Below are 22,309 nucleotides of genomic sequence, written 5' to 3'. Positions count from 1 at the left end.
CCAAGCGCTCACATGCCCGCCGATGGATATCTCACCAGCAGATTGCCAGCGAGTCAGAAATTCCACCATTAAATGTCACTCCTGGAAATTAAGAAATTCTCTCCTGGGAAACCAAGGAAGTAGTAATAGTCTCAAGTTACAAATCCTTGGTGCTTCACAGTTTACCAAGAGCTTTCTTTCCTTTATACCCTGTGAATTATAGACAAGGGAAGGGAAGCTCAGAGAGGTGAAGTAACCCAGAGTCACATCTCCAGGATTTGAACCCAGGCCTCTGGACTCCAGGGGAGGGTGGTGGTGTTTCCTTGCGCGGAGTGCAAGGGTACGCATGTTCCTGGGATGGCTCTGGCACACAGGGCCAGACAGGTAGAGAGAGAAAGACAGAGATGAGGCTCAGTGGCTGATACTCGATGGAGAACGCCCCACCCTCCCACCCCGCCCGGGCACCTCTGGCCCCTGTAGAGTGTGCTCAAACCCACTTGAGGAAGACAGAGGTGCAGGGGAGAAACTTGAGCTCAGCAACAGAGCGTGGGCAGCCTGCCAAGTGCTGCCTTCAGTATTTCCTGCTCCAGCTCATCATAGGGGAGGAGACAGGGGCTGGGCCACCGCAGAAAACCTAGGCCTGCAGTGAGAGAGTCCAGGCCAGGCCTACAGGACAGACACAGAACACAGGTGAGTCAGGCAGAGGGACAGGGGAGGGACTGGCAGTTCCCCGGGAGTACTAGACCCCCTGAGTAACGACCCTTCCCATGCTCCTAATGACTCTGAGCACTGCTTTCTTTCATTTCAACCCCTATTTCCTAGACCCTGCCTGTGGGCCAGGCCCTGTGCTATTAGGGAAATGGCCCCTGCCCCCTTGGAGTTGACCCTAGAACATAGGGTCCTAGAACAAGAACATAAGTGAGCAAATGAGCTTGTATGTTACGAGAAAAAGTAGAGCAGGGAGAGGAGGCTTGGGATTTTAAAGAGGGCAGTCAGATGGAGCCCACTGAGAAGGTGATATTGAGCCAAGACTCGAAGGACGTAATGAGGGAATCAAGAGGACATCTGTGGAAAGAGTGTTCTAGAAGAAGAGTGTTTCAGGCAGAGGACACAGCCTGGCAGAGGCTGGGTTTGGGGAGGCCGCGGTGTCCAAGCACAGCAAAAAGACAGCAGCTGTTAGGGTGTGGAGCAGGAAGACAGGAGACCAGCGAGGCAGCCTTGCAGGGGTCCCGGGGGGGGGGGGGGGGGAGGAGCGGGGGGGCAGATGATAGGGGTTCCTTGACCCTACTGGGCCCCCTGTCAGCGCCCCTGTGACCCTGACTAGTGGAGTGTTGATTTGGAAGGCTGCATTCGAATCTCACTTGCTGTATGTGCTGGGTGACCTTGCAGAGTCTCCTTCCTTCCCTTCCTGACCTGTCTGTAAAATGGTAAAAACTTATAGCTTATCTGTAGGGTTGTGGTGAAGAAGAAAGGGAATCAAAATAGTGGCTGCCTACAGGGAAGAGCAGTTCGAGTTACAGCAGGCCACAGGAGAGCTGAGCTCGTGGGATCCAGTGGTCACCTAGGCACTCCCTGCCTTTGGAGGGGGACATTCAAGTAAATGACCCATATTGTCTACTCTAATAGCACCGGGCGGGGGGGCGGGGGGAGGCAGCAAAGGGGCACTCAGTTCTTCGAGGGGGTGCCGCTGTCATCAGAAGCTTTCTTAGAGGAAGTGTCCCTGAAGGCTGGGTCTCATCAGGAACACCAGGGCTAGGGCGCCTGGGTGGCTCAGTCCGCGTAAGCCACTAACTTTGGCTCAGGTCATGATCTCAAGGTTCAGTTCCAGTTCGTGAGTTTGAGGCCCCCATCAGGCTCTGTGCTGACAGCTCAGAGCCTGGAGCTTGATTCAAATTCTTTATCTCCCTCTTTCTCTGCCCCTCTTCTGCTCACACTCTGTCAACCTCTCTCTCAAAAATAAATAAACATTAAAAATTATTTTTAAAAAAAGAAAGAAAAAGAAAAACATTAAAAAAAAAAAAAGGGGGGGGGCACCTGGGTGGCTTAGTCGGTTAAGCGTCCGACTTTCGCTTAGGTCATGATCTCGCGGTTCGTGGGTTCGAGCCCCGCGTCGGGCTCTGTGCTGACTGCCGGCTCGGGGCCCGGAGCCTGTTTCAGAGTCTGTGACTCCCTCTCTCTCTGACCCTCCCCTGCTCACGCTGTCTCTCTCTCTCTCTCCTAGAAATAAATAAAAAACATTAAAAAAATTTTTTTTTAATAAATTAGAAAAAAATGAAAAAAGAAAGAAAAAGAAAAAGTCCTTTTAAAAAAAAACAAAAAGAACACCGGGGGAAATAGCAGAGGCATAGGGCCGGGCGGGGGGGGGGGGGGGGGGGGGGGGGGGGGGGGGGGGGGGGGGGCCGCACCGAGCGCGGGAGCAGGCTGAAACAGGACAAGGGGCGGGCACAGGGGGCGCAGACCCTCTTCCACAAACAGTGGACACCAAGGGCCAAATTCCAAGCAGGGCAGGGACACAACACGCCTGCAGTTTGGGAGCTCAGCCTGGCAGCCAGGAGAACAGGGAGTCAAGACACTGAGGCCAGGCGGGAGATGATGGCGGCCGGGGACATAGACATGGGGATGGCACAAGTGGACCTGAGAGACCTCAGAAGCGGAATGGACCACAGCTGGTGGTCGCCCTGCAGTGGGGTAAGAGGGGCTGCTGAGAGTCTGAGGCTTTGCCACGAAGAATAGAGGTTCATCCTGGCTGTGGGGGGTGCACAGGGGTCCCCTGGGAACTCTTCCCAGGCCAGAAGCAAGCTTCCTCCCCTCAAGCTCCCCGGTACTCAGGGCTCACAGAAATGGGCCAAACGAGCCCAGGACTTACGGGACCACAGGTCCCTCCCTACTGTGAGCCCCCTTGGCAGGGCCACAGCACGGCCAGAGCATGTGTTTTGTGGTTAGGGCCTATCCAACTCTTAGCCACCGTCCGCTGTGTGGCTAGGGGCCCCACACTGGAGCTCACCAAAATATTTTTTACATGTGTAAACTTAACTGACTTTTTTTTTTTTTTAATATTTTTTTTATTTATTTCTAGGAGAGAGAGAGAGAGACAGCGTGAGCAGGGGAGGGTCAGTGAGAGAGGGAGTCACAGACTGAAACAGAATCCAGGCTCCGAGCTGGCAGTCAGCACAGAGCCCGACGCGGGGCTCGAACCCACGAACCGCGAGATCATGACCTGAGCGAAAGTCGGACGTTTAACCGACTAAGCCACCCAGGCGCCCCTAAACTTAACTGACTTTTTGTGAGAATTCCCCAAGGCGACTCTTGTAACACACCTTGCAGTGGACAGAGCATGAGCTCTGTGGTCAGATCCCACCCAAATCTCGACAAACGGGACCCGAACTACCATTTACTGAGCAATCACTGCATGCGATGCCAACCAAGTGCCCACAGAGAAGAGTGTGGGGCGCTGTGGCGCTCAAATATTTAAGGGGGGAGCTTTCCTACACCAAGCAGCCCCTGACGGACGCTAAGCTCTGGACACTTCCTCCCACATGTGTTCTTAGCACCAAGGCTGAACCGCCACGGCTCGGAGCAGCGAGGCCAGAAGTATCTCTCCTCAGGCACCAGACAGGTCGCAGGTAGGATGAGCAGCCCAATGCACCGAGTGTCCCTGGGGGACACCTGGAGCAGGCAAGTGCACCCCGACATAGAGTGTGAGAGGCACAGACAGTCCTTCAACGTGGAACGGCTCACCAACATCCTTGACAGAGGAGCTGAGAACACTGCACTCCGGAGGAAAGTTGGTAAGAGGAGGCTGGGGATGGAGCATCTGCTTTGTGCCCACATGTTTCTCCTGGAAGAAGAGTCCTTTGCTAGCAGTCCCATCTTCAAGCAACAAACTTTGCTCTCAAAACTCCCACTGTTAGAGATTCATTCCTTTGGGCTCTAAAGACACCTTAAACATGTTCATATTCCCTGAGCCCGCCTGAAGGATAGAAGAGTCCTGGGCAGCAGAAGACCTGGGTGCTGGTCCTTATTCTGCCACTGCAGAGCCTCGTAATCTGAGGCAAGTCACTTTCCCTCCTCGGGTGCTTGGTCATTGTATCTGTCAAATGAAAGGAATGTCTGACTTCCTTTCCACGTGCATGAGGCAGGAGGGTGGGAAGATGTGAAGGTGCCAGGAACCTCACCCAGATCTCTAAGCCCTCTGTTCTTTGTCTCTGGAAGAGAACATCATCCACAGTGACCCAAAATTCAGCCTGAAGGATACTTATTTCATGACCCAGAATGAATGTTATGAGGTCGCCGTTCAGAGGAAATTCCACATCCAGATAATAGCAAAGCGCCTGGGCTGGTCAGAAGACAGTCCTGAACTATATTACGCTTACAGGTACACACTGCTAGGGCAGCCCCACCAGAGAGGAATTTACCTGGGATAACCTGGAAACCCTTAACCCCATGAGAGATTTTCCCCAACTTTAGAGGTGGTGGTTGTTGGGAAAGCAGGATGGCAGAAGGCCCTTCCCTCCTACACCCTGCCAGGCTGACGGTACCGGGGTCCCTGTCTCCAAGGCACTACTCAACCACCGCATCTCTCCCCAACAGAGCCCTTTCTGGAGAAGTGGCCTTAGGTTTACACGGCATCTTCCTGAAAGCCCTCAGGAGCCTGGGCTCAGAGGAGCAGATTGCCAAATGGGCCCCACTCTGCAACAAGTTCCAGATCATCACAACATATGCCCAGACAGAACTGGGCCACGGTGAGCCAGGGCTTCTGACGCCGTGTTCAGGTTGTGCACAATTCCAGAGAGCCCATTCACAGCTCAGTGGTCAGACACTGTACATATTTCCTATGAAAACATCCCAGCAGGTGGCAGGCAAGGGTCTTGAAGGAGGGGGTACCTTTTTCTACTTTACACAAACAGGTTGCATGAGCTAGAGGTGGGGTAAGTCGTTCCTTCTAGAAGTGTCAGCGACCATCCCTTGGCATGGGCTGGCCATGTGTCCCCCTCACAGCCCATGGGTGGAAGAGGAGGAATGCCCGAGGGTACGGCTGGGAGCCCCCCCACTTCAGACTGGGCTGGTGCCTGGCATTCCCAACCTTACCAGGACACTGCTCCCCAGGTGAGAGTCCTACCTGGCCTCATGTCTAACTCCCCTCTTGATTCCAAGGGACATATCTTCAGGGCCTGGAGACTGAAGCCACCTATGATGCAGCCACTCAGGAGTTTGTGGTACACAGCCCCACGATGACTGCCACCAAATGGTGGCCTGGGGACCGTGAGTATCCACCGCCCCCCAGCCCCATCTGTCCCCGAGAAGAACAAAGTTGGACAGCAGAATGGCAATGGCTCTGATTCCAATGGACCTCCAATTGATGCCCTGGTCTAGGCTGGTGACCTTGAGCAAATCAATTCACTTTCTTGAACTGCAGGGTCTCACTTTAAACAGGTGGGATGTGAATAATTTCACCAGTGAGCAGCTGAGAAGCCTCCAAGGGAACTTTGAAGTAGCTGAGGAAACCGACTCAACTTGTGGGGGCTGAGGGCCAAGGTCTCTCTCACGAGCACGCTGTCCCCACACAGACATGCGCCATACGCGCGCACACACATCACAGACACACAGCCTAGTCCCAGGCACTCTCCACAACCCCAGGTCCTCTCGTCGCCTAAGTTAATGATTAGGCTTCCATTTGATCACACAGTGAGAAAAACATCCCTACCGGTTGCTGCTCCGGACACCCAGGAAGGATCAGGTCACCGGCGCACACTGCCCCCGGTGGCCACCAGGTGGCGACCGCACCATGCTTCCCTGAAGCTCTGATTTCCAGAGAGGGGGTTCCACCAAAGCCCTCTACCCCAGATGTGACACCTCTGAGGGCACACCTGTAGCACTTCCAGACCCATTTGATGAATGCTTACAAGGGGGAGAAAACACAATACGAGGAATACAACTAAGCACAAAGAGACAGAGAGGCGAGAGATGAGCAGAGAGAGAGAAAGATTGAGACAGAAAGAGAAGTCCGAGCCTGGGTGGCTTAGTCGGTTAAGCGTCCGACTTTCGCTTTAGGTCATGATCTCACATTTCGTGGGCTCGAGCCCGGCATCGGGCTCTGTGCTGACTGCCAGCTCAGAGCCTGGAGGCTGTTTCAGAGTCTGTCACTCCCTCTCTCACTGACCCTCCCCTCCTCACGCTGTCTCTCTCTCTCTCCCTCCTAGAAATAAATAAAAAACATTAAAAAAAAATTTTTTTTAAAAAGAAAGAGAAGTCCAAGAAATAAGGGAGCTACAGGAGAACACAATGAGAGAGGAGAGGGAGGAAATGGATGACTGCTGTCAGAAACACAGAAAAAAGGAAACCAGCCTTTGCAATCAGGCTGGGTTGAAATCCCAGTTCTGCCCCCTCCAGGCCAATGACCTTGAGCACATCACTCTCCTCTCTGAGCCTCAGTTTCCTGACCTGGAAACTGAGGCTCATCATACCTGCCCTGCAAGAGCTGGAAAACACCAGCACAGGGGCCGGCACCACCTAGATTTTGAGAAATAGCGATTATCTGTATTCACTATTATTAGGTGGATGATAGATTCATTTATAGATTTTTGAGGACAGAAAAAAACAAAAAGCTTGCTCATTCCACAGTGCCTTTTGCAAAACTGCTAGATTTGTTTGGCTCTTTGGGGGAAGTTCCCCCTCTCTGGGATCAGGGGAACTTTTTGAGGCCCCAAAGGGGCCCATCAGCTGGGCTGGGGGAGGGCAGCAATGCACACCTTTCCCTGTGATAAGGGACCAGTTTTCTCACTGTGGATCCTGCCATGCACACCCCTGCAGCTCTGACATATAGACCCTATCTCCCAGATTCCAAAGAAAATGACTCAAGGGCACAAACTTCAGCCAGAAGCCTGTAGTAGAACTGATCTTTTAAAGATGCCAAACCTTCCCAGATTGTTCCATTTAGGCTGTTTTCATTACAATCCATAGCCTTTTTTCAGCTTTGCCTTTGAGAGCACCTAGAGGGTATGAGAGCTTTGCACCCCTCAAGGTCTCCAGCAGCCTCCTCGGGCCTCCCTACCCCGTGCCTATGTACTGCAGGGTGATGGCTCCACAAACCTGACAGTTAGAACGCCTGAGCCTCCAGCCAGCAAATGGCTGTCCATAAAGCCCTCCAACCCAGTGCATTCTAGAGCCAGGCAATCCCATTAAAGTTCTCTGGACTGTTCCAGTCACTGCCAAGGATGAGCCAAGGTCGTGTGAGTCAAGAGGTATCCCGAAAAAGCATTGCTTTGCTACCCTGGATGCTACCTCCTCCTCTGCCTGGCCCCACCAAGCCAAGCCAGCCCTCATGCTTCTGAACCCACGGCTCCCTCTGCCCTGCCCTCCCTGGCCTGTGTGCCCCCCACCCCTGGAAAATATCCCTTACCCTTCAGGCCCCTTGTGCATCCTCCTCTGAGCCACGTCATCTGAAGGAGGATCAGACAAACCCCATCCTGGCCTCATAGAGTGCCCGGCCCCGCCCCACACCACCGCACTGGTCCTCTCAACCCAATACAGACTGGACCCACACCCAGGCTCCCGATGGGGAGAGTCGGCCCACCTGCTCTGTACACCAGGGCCTTCTACACCAGAGATCATGCTTGGCCTCTCATCTCTACCCTCAGTGGGACGGTCAGCCACCCACGCCTTGGTCCAGGCCCAGCTGATCTGCTCAGGAGCCCGGCAGGGGATGCACTCCTTTATTGTGCCCATCCGGAGCCTCCAGGACCACACCCCACTGCCAGGTAAGCCCACATGACTCCCCAGGACCCCTGCCAGGACAGGCCTCCTTGTCCTGAGGCCCTGGGGGACATGGGAGAAACTAGGACATGTCTCCCTTCGGCAGGGAGGAGTCCGGTTGGACAGACCTCATGCTAATGGGCTGGGTGAACTTAAGTAAGCTTCAGCACGCAATCTGACCTCAGCGTGGTCCCCTGCAAAACCGGTGTAATAAGCCAATGTCACAGGCTGCCATGAGGCTCAGAGGAACTGGAACGTGTGTGTGGTACCCCCCACACAGAAAGTACTTGGCTGATAGACGTTCCCATCTCCATCTCCTTCTAGGAATCACTGTTGGAGACATCGGGCCCAAGATGGGCTTTGACCATATAGACAATGGCTTCTTGCGGCTGGACCATGTGCGGATCCCCAGAGAGAACATGCTGAATCGCTTTGCACAGGTGGGGGTCCTGGGGAGGCTGCAAGCTTACGCTGCCTGGAGAGGGGATGGTGGCCCCTGCAGACTGCTGCTGTCTCTGGGTCCTCCCCCATAGGGCAGAGTTTGGAGAGCTCCCACCTCAGAGACGCTCTTGTGTCCCACTGATCTGTGTAAAAACCCAGTTTAGAAGCTGTGTGATCTTGGGCAAGTCACTTGGCCTACCTGAGCCTCAGAGTTATCATGGGTAAATGGGGAGGTAGAGCAATCATGGGGTAGGGTGGCAAAGCAATCTGAGAAGAGGGAAGAGCTGAGGGTGAAACGCATATTTATTTGCACTGAGGCCTGGACACAACCCGTCACGGACCAGACACCAGCCGAGTGCTGGAGGAAGCTCTGGAGGTCCCCATCTGGCCAGGCATTACACTGACCTGTGCATTTGGGGAAGGTCCTAGGTGTCCAAGGAGAAGAGTGTGAACTGAGGCACTTTGGGCAGTGGCTGTTTTGCAAACAGCACAGGTGTGTTTAGCAATCAGCGCAGCTGGCAGTCGGCCACCTGTCCCGGGTGAGCAGTTTGAGGACTGTGGTGCCTGCAGGGCATGAAGCCCATAGTTGCGGGTATAGGACAGGCTGGGGAGTCTTGGCTCAGACTCAGCACCTGCCTTTGGCCCACCAGGTCTTGCCAGATGGCACCTACCTCAAGCAAGGAAAATTGCAGATCAACTACCTTTCCATGGTGATAACTCGAGTGTCTCTGATCTGGGGCGAGATAACACTCAACCTGAAGAAGGCCTGTGTCATTGCCATTCGCTACTCAGTCATCCGTCGCCAGTCCCACCTCCGGCCCAGGCAAGAGGCACCCACCGGCTGACCACTACAGACAGAACTATATCCCCTGATGCCACCCGGCTGCCAGAGTGGGGTGCTGGTAATACACATCACCCCCGCAACACACACACAACGTCTGCCCAGACCCAGCCCATCTGGCCATGTCTGACAGTCTCTATCTGGCTCCTTCTGACCCCTGGCTGATCAGCTGCCCATCCTGTGTCTGTCAGTGTCTGGCCCCATGCGGTTTCTGTGTGATTTGTCTTGGGCCTTATACTGTCAGACCAGTCCGTCTGTCCAAGTCCAACTGAGTCCTACCCGGCTATGACCAGCTGAGTGTGCCTGGGTCAGCCGCTTGCCAAACTGCTGGTGACGGTGGCTCCTGAGTTTGTTCTGTCAGGATGTGGGTGATTGGGAAAAGCCCAATTGTCACGCCAGACGGTAAATGACTGAAGTCAGTTCTGTCTGGTTGAGACTGTCAGCATCCTGTGGTATGCCCAAGTCTGGATCCATTTTGTTGTATGTGGCTGTGTCCGGCTAATACTCCCTCTGCCCTATGGGACCGAATAGCCGACTACTCTGTTTTTCAGCATGCGTATGTGTAACCATGCATATGCATGCCTGTGGAAATCCACACATGCTTGCCAGATTCAGCAAATGAAAATACAGGACTGCCTGTAAACGGTATTTTGCTGCAAGCAGAAAATAATGGGGACATGCACCCAGGACATGGCAACATGGAGCTGAGCATACGGTGCCCCGGTGCCAGCATGGGCAGGGAGGTAGTGGTGCTGGGGATGGGCTTCCACCTGCCAGTTCTTGTCCCACCTCTGCCAAGTGACCCCGGGAAAATCCTTTGCCCTCTCTGGGCCTCAGATTTTCACCTGTGATGTGAAGAGGAGAGAACTTCCAGTCCAAGAACCTGGCGATGTTTCCTGCCATGGGCTGAAGGATCCAGGAGTCTAATGCAAAATGGACTGTGGGCTGATGCCAGGCAGACCCGGGTGGACCATGGCTAGGCCACTTGCCAGCTGTGGGAGCTTCTGCTAGTCACCCCACCTTTGTCCCTCAACTTCCTCACCTAGAACACGGGGTGACAAGAGCAATCTTTCAGGGCAGTGCTGAGAGTAAAAAGCAACAGAGCATCCAGGCCCATAGCCCAGGAACCTTTCCTCTAGCAAACCCAGGGTTCCCCGCACTGGCCTGGGCTCCAGATTCCTGGGAGCAGAGAGTCTTCTCTGGAGGACAGGGGTGTCAGGGAAAGCTGCTGCTGTCGATGTCCCATCCGGACTTCAGTTTTCTGGGTGGCAGAAGTGTCCCAAGAATGGTTATAATAGCACATGTCTAAGTGAGGGGTTGCTGACCTGGGTTTCTCCCCAACAGCAATGGGAGGCTCCTACATTCATGCTTTCTTTTAATCCACAAATAGTTACTCCAGGCCCCTTCATGCTGGATACAGTCTCGGGCACTGAGGACACAGCAACAGATGAGGCAGATACAGTTCCTACCTTGGGATTCCATCAGACCCAAGTTCACATCCTCAGAGTTACTAATTAGGCCTGATGTACCTCCTAGCACATACTATGTGTGCCTGGACTTTGAAAGGTCAAGTTCCAAATCATCAGGGGTACAAGACTACAACCCCTCACTTAAAATCCTTGGGACTAAGTGTGTTGGAATTCAGAAGCTTCCAGATTTTATCAGGATAATATGGTGCACATGCTGTAATTTTGTAAACTTCCCCCATAAAGGGCGGCACCCGTAAGCAAACATGTCAATATTTCTGCAGAGAACTGTGTGGATATTCATGTTAGATAGAATTTTAAGATCATTACTAACTTCATGCCAGGCCAGGTCAGGTTTTGCAGTGAGTTAGAAAAAGCTATCAGTCTTTAAGTCTTTTATGGCACTGGGGACATGGGAAGTGGGGAGGTGGCATGTAGCAATCTTCTAAACCTTCTGCTTTTCTTCCCCTCAGTGACTCAGAGGCAAAAATCTTGGACTACCAGATACAGCAGCAGAAACTCTGTCCTCAGCTGGCCACAGCCTATGCATTCCATTTCCTGGCAAGCAACCTCCTGGAATTCTTTCACAGCTCCTATAATGCCATTCTGAACAAAGACTTCAGCCTCCTCCCTGAGGTACCTGCTGTCTGCTGGGGGTGGGGAGTGGGGTGCAGGAGCTGGGAGCATGGCTGAAATTGTTCTCGTCACTGGGATGCAGCCTCAGCCCTGTCGCATAGGCTCTTTCTACTCTCTCCCCCAAGCCTTCCAACACCCCAGGGCACCCAGGGCAAACTGTACCTCAACATATAAATCCACCTACATCTGGCCTCCAAAAAGCTCCAAAAATGTTAGAGGGAATGATCACACATAATACATACAACACAGGAGCACAGTACCTGATGTTTATTTGAAACCTAAAAAGCCCCCCAAAATCATAGTCATTGAGAACATGTTTGGTGGCACACTTTGACCTGAATTGATCTGATTTATCCCACTGGATATATATACATTTTACAGCAGAAATATCAATGAATTGCCCCAGACTAAGGCTGCCCCAGACTCTTCTGGGTATTATATATAATCTACCTTCAATGCCTTGCTTTAGCTTTCTAAAATACAAAAAAAACATTGACTCCAGAACACATCCAGTCCCAAGGGTCTCAGATAAAGGACTATGGACTTACATATACTGTAAGATTCAGTTCGCCAGACCCTGGGCTTCACAAGCATAGCTTCATTAATCCTCAATTGTAGACCAGGCACCATTTTATATTCCCATTTTACAGATTAGGAAAGTGAAGCACAGAGAAGTTAAGTAACATAACCTTCTTCCCAAGGACTTAAACATCTGAAAGATAGGGAAAGGCTTTCAAGAACCAAAAGCTCAAACCAGTTCTGCAGCCTGGCAGCCTCAGGCCAGTGGGCTGGTGGTGGACCTCCACCCTCACAGGACAGCTCTCCAAAAACTCCACTTGACCAGCAAAATCTGTAACTCCTGGATGACGGTGAACCCAATCTGGGAAGCACCCTCTTCCAGGGATCCTGGAGACACTGGCCTGGAAGGTTTTCCTTTGTTTTTACCCCAGCTACATTGCCTCATTGTATGATCTCAGGCAAGTCACATAACATCTCTGAGTCTCAGCCTTCTCATTCATAAAGTTGAGAGCTGAGGAAATGATCTTACGTCACAGGGCTGTCATGGACACACAGCAGGTTGTAGGAGCGGTAAGCATGGCTGTCACTGGAGGGCCCCCTTACTCGCCCTGCCCCCCCTGTTCTCACAGCTCCATGCGCTGAGCGCAGGAATCAAGGCCATGGTGTCGGACTTGTGCAACTCGGGGACTGAGCTATGCCGCAAAGCCTGCGGCGGCCACGGCTACTCGAAGCTGAGCGGCCTGCCCTCACTGGTCACCAGAGGGGCAGCCGCCTGCACCTACGAGGGTGACAACACCGTGCTCTACCTGCAGCTGGCCAGGTAGGCGCCTTCGCGGGTTGAAGCAGCGGCCGATGTCCATGGCGGGAACGGGCACCCGGAATGGCCATGTGGACACCACCCAACCCACGCAGCCTGTCTCCGGTCCAGCCAGAGCTTTAGGGAGGCTGGAGAAGGGCGCAGCTCTCCCTTGCTTCACTTTCTTCAGTGGCTCCCCACTGCTCGTGGGAAAACCACACTGCCCCCATACCCACTCCCCCCACCTCCCTTCCCCAGCTGGCCAAGTTTCCTCTTTCCAAGCAATGGCTTCATGAACGCTCACTTCCCTCTCCCCCTCACCCCCCAAAAATCTCTGGCCCAGCCTGCTGGGCCTGCTGCTGTAAGTGGCTCGTCCCAAGGGGTGCTGCTTAGATGCCTGCCCTGACCCTCCACTCAACACCATCCGAGTGTCTCTTCTCTGTGAGCCAGAGCTCCTGGGGCCTTGCCCACCAACTGTCCTCAGGCTCAGTGCAGGGCCTGCTGCAGAGGCTCCCACCGGAGAGGCAGGAAGGGAGCCGGGATCCGCGCCCACCAACTGACAGTTTCTGTTCATTCTCTTCTGTCTGTGGGGGCTCCGGCTGACCAGGCCTTTCACATTCATCACATTCATCTATCCTCGGGTGACTCAACAGGGAAGATTTCCCCATGCAAGGGGAAAGGGCTTGCTAGCAAATAGGCTATATAATATTCTTGAAAAAATCTGTAATATGTAGTATTATAGGGGGTGGTTCAAATTATAAGAGGGATACAGTACCATGTATTAGACATTCTGTGCTCCACATTATATAAGCATTACAAATATTTTCTGTTTTCACAAACCTTCTATCAGATGAGTATTATTATCCCCATCTAGAGATGGAGAAACTGAGGCCAAGGGAGGTGAAGTAACTTCTACAAGCATCGCAGAGGTCTCAGCAGAGCTGCCTGGGAATCCAGGATTGGCTGAGGCCAGAGCCTATAAGCACTGGATCATCATAGGAAAGAAGCCAAGAGCCACCTGTAACTCTCCCACTTGTGTTAGCATTCTTACACTTATCCTTTCTCAAGTAAGAAAATTTAATCTCTGCTGTCACTGTACAAATCAGCATAAATCCCCAAATCACACGATCCTAACCAGAAGAACAGATTCTGTTTGCTCAGATACCAGAAGGGTTTCGGTTCAGAATCTGTCTTCGCAGCTCTGCAACTCCAGCCTCCTTTCACTGTGGAAGAAACCACAACCTCAGGGTGCACGGCCCTGAGGGCCTCACAGCCGGGGAGTGGGAGCTTTGGAGTGAGGATAACCATCAGGAGAGACCAGGCGAGAGCCTGCATGGTCCTGGGTCTCCCATAGGGAGAGTAAGAGTGCATGTTTTGGGGAGACAGGGGCACTGGGCTATATCCCACGGGGCTCCCTGCTGCTCACCGGCTCCCACTCCCACCCCCACCCCCAGGTTTCTGGAGAAAAACTACCTGCAAGCTCAAGCATCCCCAGACTCCACATCGCAGAGATCTCTCCCTCAGTCTGTTGCATACCTGACTGCACCTGACCTGGCCAGGTGCCCAGCCCAGAAAGCAGCTGACTTCCTCCACCCAAAACTCTACACCATGGCCTGGGCACATGTGGCAGCCAGGTGAGCAAGAAATTGGCCATTCCACCTGGGGACGGGCTCCTTCCTACACTAGGGCCTTTGGGATGGGCTGGGTGAGCACTCATGCATACTCCTCTGAAAAGCACCTCCTTCCCCAACCTCAGTCCTCTCAGTTCCTGCCACTGTGGGCAGAGAAGGGGAAGTCACATCCAGCAGCCACCATCACTTCCCTATCCTAGTTGAGATAGTAGAAGGACATCACCCTTCTGACCAGAGCAAGGAGCTTTTTATATCTTTAGGTTCTTATATTTTTAGGTTGCGATTTGTAATCCAACAAATGTGCCCATTTGTAAGCACCCCATCAGTAAAGTAAACATCAGTATCCATAGAGGTCTTATATCCCAACCTGTGGTTCCAGGGATGGTTAATAATTGTTTCAAGATCATGAGCAACTCTGGACATTCATTTATTTATTCCACAATGTGCCAGGCACTACTCTAGGCACTACTGATCTATCCGTAAACCAGTCAAAAAAAGCCCAGGCCTCACAGATCTAACATTTTAGTTGGGGGAGGTGGGGAGTGCAAAATAAGGCTGCTCGGGGTAATTAAAATGCCATTATACTGATTCTTGCTTCGAACTCAATGTGACATCTGCTTATCTATTCCCTGACAAGAATAAATATTGCTTAATAAACAGTTTGCTTTGCATTAAAATTCCAAGGGTCATGAATACATAGGTAGGGAATAGAAAATAAAAGGATAAAGGTTAAGTAAATGGCAAATGACCAATTTAGTAATTTGGAGGACAAGGGTTTGTTTGATTTTTTTTTTTCTTTTCTTGCCTTTTAAGGTCCCTTAGTTAGAACCTGTAACAGGCTGGGTGACTGAGAAGGCTCACTAGCCTTTACAGGTAAACCATTGTCCTTGCTCAGCCACAGCAGTCACTGGTATCAGGATGGTGTCTGCATTAGAAAGGAGGGTCAGTGCCTGGCTTAGAGCCCTAAGGCTTTACAGCTCAGAGCTTAAGACAGCTCCTCCCCTCACTAGCTATGTGACCCTGAACCAGTTAGTTAACCAATATGGGACTCAGTTTTCCCCACTGTAAATTGGAAATGCCTACCCTTAAAAGGCTTAAAGAGAGGGGCACCTGGGTGGCTCAGTTGGTTCAGCGTCTGACTCTGGACTCTTGGTTTCAGCTCAGGCTCAGGTCATGATCTCATGATTCATGAGTTGGAGCCTGTTCAGGATTCTCTCTCTCTCCCTTTCTTTGCCCCCTCCCCTGCTCAAGCCCGCTCTCTCTCAAAATAAACATTTAAAAAAAATTTTTTTAAGGGTTAAAGAGATAATATGTAGCATCTAGCCTTGCAACACAAATGGTCAATACACAGGAATTACTGTATTTCTACTTCTGAGGGACCCCAGGCAGCCGGAGACCAAACTCCATCAGTCTCTTTCCCACTCAGGAAGTTGAACCTTTTTTTCTTTGGCCCTCAGGCTCGTAAAGGACTCAGTGCATCATTTACAGACTCTGATGCGATCTGGGGCTGACAGGCATGAGGTGTGGAACCAGACCACTGTCATGTTCGTCCAGGCTGCTAAGGTGAGCTGCCCGCCAGCTGAAGCTCCAGCTGAAAGGGGCCCATTTTGTTTCCCCAGCAGGCCACCATGCTGAGAAAATCTGAGCATTGCCATTATTCCCCAGCCCTGCTCAGTGGCTGCCCTCATTTCACTTCCAAGGCTTTCGTCCAGGGTATTTTAATTAAAGGACTTAACTCCAAAGCAATCTTGCTGACAGCTCTTAGGGAAAAAAACGTAACGAGGCAGTGTTATTGGATTTCCTTCAGGTTGTTCAAATATTTCCTCCCCGATAGAAAAGCAGGTCAAGTCTCCCCTTAGCCCCACAGGCAATCCTTAGATGTCTGATTCAATTTCTGCTATATTTTGTGTTTGTGCATAATTCACATTCAGTCAGCAAATATTTGAACACCCGCTCAACACCAGGCATCGGGCTGGGCACTGAGAGACACAGGCTGCCACAGGATGCCAGAGAGGTGTGTCTCTACCCAGTTTGAGGAGCAGAAAGGCTTCACAGAAGCGAAGCCAAGACTTCCAGGATGAGCTGAAATTAGCCAGGCAAAGGGTAAAGGCTGTGGTTTTGGAAACGAAGATTTCCTGTCCAAGGGAACAGCAGGTGAAGAAGGAAGAGACAAGAAAAGGCATGGTGCTTGAGAAAATGCAGAGCCTCAAGGAAGAGCTACAGGAGGAAGCCTGAAAGCAGAAGAGGAAGGCAGGTGGGGGAGGAGAAAAGATAGGCTAGGCCTGGGACCTTCTGCATCATTGTGAGAAGTTTGGTTTCCTTTTCATCGCAATGGGACTTGTTTGCAGACTTTGTATCAGGGGAGTGAGGTGACCAGTGTTTCATTGTAGAGGAGTCACGCAGGCTGCCTAGGGAGCAATCTAGGCCAGTCAGGCACAGGCGGCAGCAGTCTGGGCAAGGGCGGCGGGTGGTCCTGACCATGAACCTCGCAGAGCACGTGGAGAAAAGTGAGTAGATGCAGACATATTAAGAGTGTAGAAGAAAGGAATAGGCTTCAGAGAGTAATGGGGTGAGAAAGAGGTCAACTCCTGAGCTCTAGCCTAGGCAGCTGGCACTCTGACCCTACCTACAGCTGGAAAACCAAGGTGAACACTTCAATCCTCAGGCATCAGGCCCAGGAAATGGCAGAAAAGCCCAAAGAAGTGCCCTCACAGGGCAGGCACGAGCACCACCTGGTGACCTACAGTCTCTACCACATCAGCTGGTGCTGGTATTAACTCTGCCACCATCCACTGGGCTGTGTCCACTGCAGGGGCACTCCCTGCTATGCTAAATGTCCTATTAGCACAGAGGAGGGTGAGCCAAGGCTGTGCTCTCACCAGACTTCCAAAAAAGGAACCACAGCTGCCTATTATTCATCCATTTTCCAAACCTATGACCTGCCTTCCAGTGGACCAGATACTGTGTGCCAGGGTTATTTCATTTAACACACACAACTCTGGGGGTGAGAGTAGCATAATCTCCATTGTAAGGATGAGGAAAGAGAACTAAAAGGAATGAAGTCCCACAGGTAGGAAATAGTTATGATGCTTTGCTTTGCTTTTTTTTCCCTGATGGATGAAAGCCATGTCCTCAGAGAGCCACTGTGTGTGAGGGAGGGAGGTGATCCCCAAGTTCTAGGGGCACCAAGGGCAGGAAGCTCAGCCAGCCTAGAGGAGAAAAGCAAGTCCCTTCTCCCCAGGCCACTGTAAGCTGAAGAAGAGTGGCTTCCTGGGAAGATGGTGCCCAAGATGAGTCTCCAAAGTCACAATGGGCAGGGAAATTGCAATTTCTGAGCTTCATGCTTTGAAGAACTATCTACGCCGCAGAAACTTTAAGCACCCACCAGGTCCCATCTAGAAGCCATAAATATGCAGGGAGAGAGTGACAGCATCACAAGGGGAGTGGGGAACAGTGGCAGAGCAGTAGACAAGGAGCAAGCCCTGGCCTAAATTCCGTATGGCCTTGCTATGTGACCCCTGGTCATCCTTCCTTTTCTGGCCTGTAACTTTCCAGTATGTAAAAAAAAAAAAGGGGGGGGGGTATCAATGGGACCTTTAAACTCCAATGGGCTCTCATCCTATAATCTGAAACCCTGCCTAGGAGGAATGTCAGTCCCAGCACCACTGGCGCAAATGGTGGAACCAAGTATAATCCAGCCTCGGTCTCGGCCTGCTTTGGCAACACAGCGCAGTAGTAAAGAGTACAGACTCTTAGGGGGTGGGCTATTCTGATATGGATCTCGTTGCTACCACTTACTAGCCAAGTGACCTTGGGCAAGGAATTTAATCTTTCAGTGCCTCAGTCTCCTCATCTGCAAAATGGAGCTCATAACAGTATCTACCTTTTCCGATTATTATGAAGATTAAATGAGTTAAGACATGTAAAATTAAAGATGCACCTAACAATGCGACACATCCCACGCCCACACCCAAATCAGGCAGGATGCAAGATAAATACACAGAAAGTAAGTAAAGTTCATTGTGTTCAGAGCACAGCGCCAAAGTGTGATTCACCCTGTCGCCGAAGGAGAGGCCAGGGCGCTCAGGCGATTCTTTTTTATCACTCCACTCAACAACCCAAGGTCCTGAGCATGTAAGGATGTGGCCCTCAGGCTAGAACAGGGGGGCAGGGTCTGTCCAGTTTGGGCACGGAGGGCTGTCTGACCCAGCAGAGGCAGCAGGGCATATCTGTTCCTCTTCTACATCCAAATGCTGCAAACTGCACGTGGCGGTGAGCACACCAGGTCCAGGAGGCAAAGTGGCGGTGTTCGCACCCGTACGAAGCCTCTGTGGGAAAGGCAGATCTGTCCCAAAGTGAGAAGCCTGATGGGGTCACCTCCCTGCGGAAGACTTCTGTGGTTCTCTGACCCCGACAGAATGGAATCCCAGCTGATGTGATGTGATGTGGGCTCGAGAGCCAACAGTCAAGAAGCAATTCTTTTGAGACGTTTTTGGTGCAAAAAAAGGTAGTTTTACTAAAGCATAGGAACAGGAGCCATGGGCTGAAAGAGCTGCCCTGGGGTTGTAAGGAGTGAAGGATTATATACTTTTAAGTTGGGAGGAGTAGAGTCAGAGGACATTTCCAGAAGGATTTTCTTATGTTAAAGACGACTTACAGGATCCTGAACACCTGGCTATTGTCAAGCTAAGGTTTTTTCCTCTAATGTGGCATTCCTGGAGGGAGGTCACACTCAGCCTGTCTCAAGTACTTGTCCATGGGCTACAACTTATAAGGAAATTTAATTTCATCTATGTTTCTTTTGCATTTGGTCTCCACATCACCAACCATGTCATTCACGGCCCTTTACTGTCCTGGGTCCCAGGTGCCTACCTGCCCTAACTTGTTCATTCTGTCCTCCCCTCAGTAGACTGCTTACAGCCTCCTGCAAGTGCAGCCGTGTGCCCAGGAAATCCCCCTGCTTTAAAAAAAAAAAAAAAAAAAAATGGCCTTTCCCCATTCTTTGTCCCCCTGACTACATTTCTTTGAACCGTCAAGACAATCTAAGCCTAGCTACTTAAGGCATTACAGGGAAGCTATCCGGAAATCTGCATTTTGACAAAATCACCAACTACCCTGTGTGCACATAAAAATTTGAGAAGAATTTAATGTGCTTTCCTTTCCTCCCTACCCCCTCCCCCCCCCCCATGGAATCCATAAACCTTACCAGATAACAATAGCGTGCATTTGTCTTTGGGAGAAGTAGAATATTCAAAATACCTAACAACTGGTAGGGCATGGGCAGGGGCCAGTCAGAAGGCACTTCAGGCGTAGCTGAGGCAGGGCCTGAAAGTCCCCTGCTGGGTCAGGCATTTATCCTTTATTTGCTGAGCTGTGGGGAGGGGGAGGTCCCAGAGAAGGATCTTGGCTGACTGAAGGGGCTCTCCTGGGGTTGAGGGCAGTGGTCACTTACTAACTGGTACCAAAACTTTTATACTTTTTATGTAACCTCTGTGCCCAATGTGGAGCTTGAACCTATGACCCTGAGATCAAGAGTCATATGCTCCACCGACTGAGCCAGCCAGGTGCCCAAAGATTTTGTTTTAACCAGTGACAAAGCCAGGCTGTTGCATATGAGCTAAATAACAACCCTGCCTCGTAGAGTTCACTCTCTCACTGGGAGAAATTCTGTGTCCATCTTGAGCCCCTACTTTCTCTACTCCACAATGTACACAAGCACACACATACACACACACACCACACTGCCTTGAACACGGCAAACAATAAATAGCTGTTTTCTTAAGAAAGTGGTGCTGTCCTTCACTGTCTCCAGGCCAGCCTCCAATACACCTGTATTCTTTCTACCTTTCAAACCTATTTGAAATTTCCCCCAAACAAAAAAAAATTTTTCCCAGAGCCCACAAGCCCCCAAGCCCCCAACATGCGCACACGCACCATCAAAAAGGCTCAGTGAGACCCACAGTGAGTCAGGAGAAGTGCGGGGAAACACGTGGCCACAGGGAGCTTATCCCAGCAGTCTTCCCAAACTCCCAGGATGACTTCTGAAGTCAGAAATCAGAAGCTAATGTATCTTTGTGTCTTTTAGGCACACTGCTATTATATCAGTGTGAAGAATTTTACAGAAACTCTGGAGAAACTAGAAAATGAACCAGCAATTCAGCAGGTGCTCAAACGCCTCTGTGACCTCTACGCTTTACATGGCATCCTGACAAACTCGGGTGACTTTCTCCATGATGGCTTCCTATCTGGGGCCCAAGTGGATGCGGCGAGAACAGCCTACCTGGACCTGCTCGCCCTCATCCGGTAAGTGGCTGGCCTTCAAACGATGGTGATCTTCAGAGATGAGCCCTAGACCCTTTGTTCACTTCAAGCTCCAAAGTCTTGCTAAGTGGAGTCTGGCAAAAGCAGCAAACCACCCTGGAGAGGTTTATACTCTAGCATGAGTACATCAACATAAAGTTTGCATTATGGATTAATGAAAGAAAAAATGAAAAAAATTAAAAATAAAAATGCTTAAAAACAAATTATCGGGGCGCCTGAGTGGTTCAGTAGGTTAAGGGTCCAACTTCGGCTCAGGTCATGATCTCACGGTTCATGAGTTTGAGCCCCGTGTGGGGCTCTGTGCTGACAGCTCAGAGCCTGGAGCCTGCTTCGGATTCTGTGTTTCCCTCTCTCTCTGCTCCTCCCTGCTCACACTCTGTCTTTCTCTCTCAAAAATAAATAAACCTTAAAAAAAAACAAATTATCTCACATCTCAGTCGAACTCTTCAACCTTGTAAACAGGAATAGCATCTAAATGATGCATACCACATATTCATAATATGTAAACATTAATGAGTCTTAATCATGGCTAATATTTAAGGAACATTTATGTGTGCCAGGCATTATGCCAAAAGCTTTCACACATATTATCTCATTTAGTCCTTATAGCCTTTTGAAATAAATACTATTAATCTCCCCATTTTACTGGGGAGGAAATTCAGGCGGAGGGGAGTTAAGTAACTTGCCCAAGGTCTCACGGTCAGCCAAGGAGGAGCCACGTACAATCTGGGGCCTGTCTGACCCCAGGGCATACGTTCTAAACTGTATGAAAGTTAAGGTGGGGCTACTGTTTATTTCAAACATATCTTAGTCTTTGTTGAATGTGTTTAAGCAAGCTCTTACTAAGTTGACTAAACTTATTTTAATCCTTCCTCAGCTTCAAGGTGAGATATTTTTTTAAACCAGTAATTCATAAACTGATTCATAAAACAATAATACAAATAGTTCTTAAATGCAACTTAATGCAGTGTAGTTTAGGGTCATGACATATTAATGCAATACTTTCATTCTGTTACATTACATATAATCTTAATGATCACTTTAAAAACATTGACACCAAAGCCCCAACCTGAATAGGGCAGTGGAAAAAATAAATTAAAATAATACAAAGCAGTCACCACTTTCCATAAGTGAAAAATGGGCTACCTTGAGAGCACAATCTTTTCTGAGGAAATATGATGCCGTTTTATGTGGGGTGGTATGGTGTGTGTGTATGTGTGTGACTCTTCCCCTAGAACCTCCAATAGTTCACATTATCTACGTGACGAAGATAATAAAGGAAAAAGATTTGAAATTTAACAAATAAGCTACTCATGACAAAGTTTAAAAACAAAACAGATCAAATTAGTTTTATTTCTAAGAACATGCAACATATTACAAACCGTTTATGACCTCACATAAGCACCTAACAGATATGTGGTGGTGGGTAAATGTTCAATTAAATCATCAAAAACTGTCAAAATACATTTTACAGAATTATGCCCCAGGTATTAAACTTTCACTAATGTACAGAATCCAGTGGTGGGAACTATTAATAGCAGAACTGAGTAGTGCACAGTTCAGCCCAAGTGTATCTAATTTGGAAATGCTCAGCATTTTTTTTTTATAGTTTACTTATTTTGTGAGAGAAAGCATGAGCAGGGGAGGGGCTGAGAGAGAGGGAGAGAGAGAATCTCAAGCAGGCTCATGCTCAGTGCAGAGCCTGACGAGGGGTTAGATCTCATAAACCCAACCATGAGATCCTGACCTGAGCCGAAATCAAAAGATGGATACTAAAACACCTGAGCCACCCAGGAGCCCAGGAAATGGTCAGCATTTAAAACACATGAAGACAATAATATTCTAGCCCTGACTGGCAGTGACAATGAAATACAAAAGATAACCTTAACACTTCATAAGCATGATTTTTTTTTTTTTTTTTTTAATC

General features: G+C 50.3%; 1 protein-coding gene across 2 annotated transcripts in view; it reads left to right on the top strand.

Moving 5' to 3' along the window:
* Nucleotides 1-647: 647 nt before the first annotated feature.
* Nucleotides 648-22,309, top strand: part of ACOX2 (acyl-CoA oxidase 2) — a 30,176-nt gene continuing 8,514 nt past the window's right edge. The window contains exons 1-13 of one of the 2 annotated variants that reach the window (XM_039242493.1): nt 648-669; nt 3,528-3,767; nt 4,192-4,354; nt 4,570-4,721; nt 5,134-5,241; nt 7,617-7,736; nt 8,056-8,171; nt 8,823-8,995; nt 10,953-11,115; nt 12,264-12,454; nt 13,885-14,064; nt 15,519-15,624; nt 20,147-20,364. In XM_039242493.1, coding sequence (XP_039098424.1) covers nt 3,608-3,767; nt 4,192-4,354; nt 4,570-4,721; nt 5,134-5,241; nt 7,617-7,736; nt 8,056-8,171; nt 8,823-8,995; nt 10,953-11,115; nt 12,264-12,454; nt 13,885-14,064; nt 15,519-15,624; nt 20,147-20,364 — 1,850 coding nt within the window. In that variant the 5' untranslated portion in view covers nt 648-669; nt 3,528-3,607. The remainder of the gene's footprint in view (nt 670-3,527; nt 3,768-4,191; nt 4,355-4,569; nt 4,722-5,133; nt 5,242-7,616; nt 7,737-8,055; nt 8,172-8,822; nt 8,996-10,952; nt 11,116-12,263; nt 12,455-13,884; nt 14,065-15,518; nt 15,625-20,146; nt 20,365-22,309) is intronic. The other variant, XM_039242494.1, reaches the window with a different exon arrangement.

Source organism: Hyaena hyaena, unplaced genomic scaffold, assembly GCF_003009895.1.
Source record: "Hyaena hyaena isolate Hyena2069 unplaced genomic scaffold, ASM300989v1 scaffold_212, whole genome shotgun sequence".
Lineage (NCBI taxonomy): Eukaryota > Metazoa > Chordata > Mammalia > Carnivora > Hyaenidae > Hyaena > Hyaena hyaena.
Note: the sequence above shows the minus strand (reverse complement) of the source record. Positions and strands in the feature narration are given on the sequence as shown.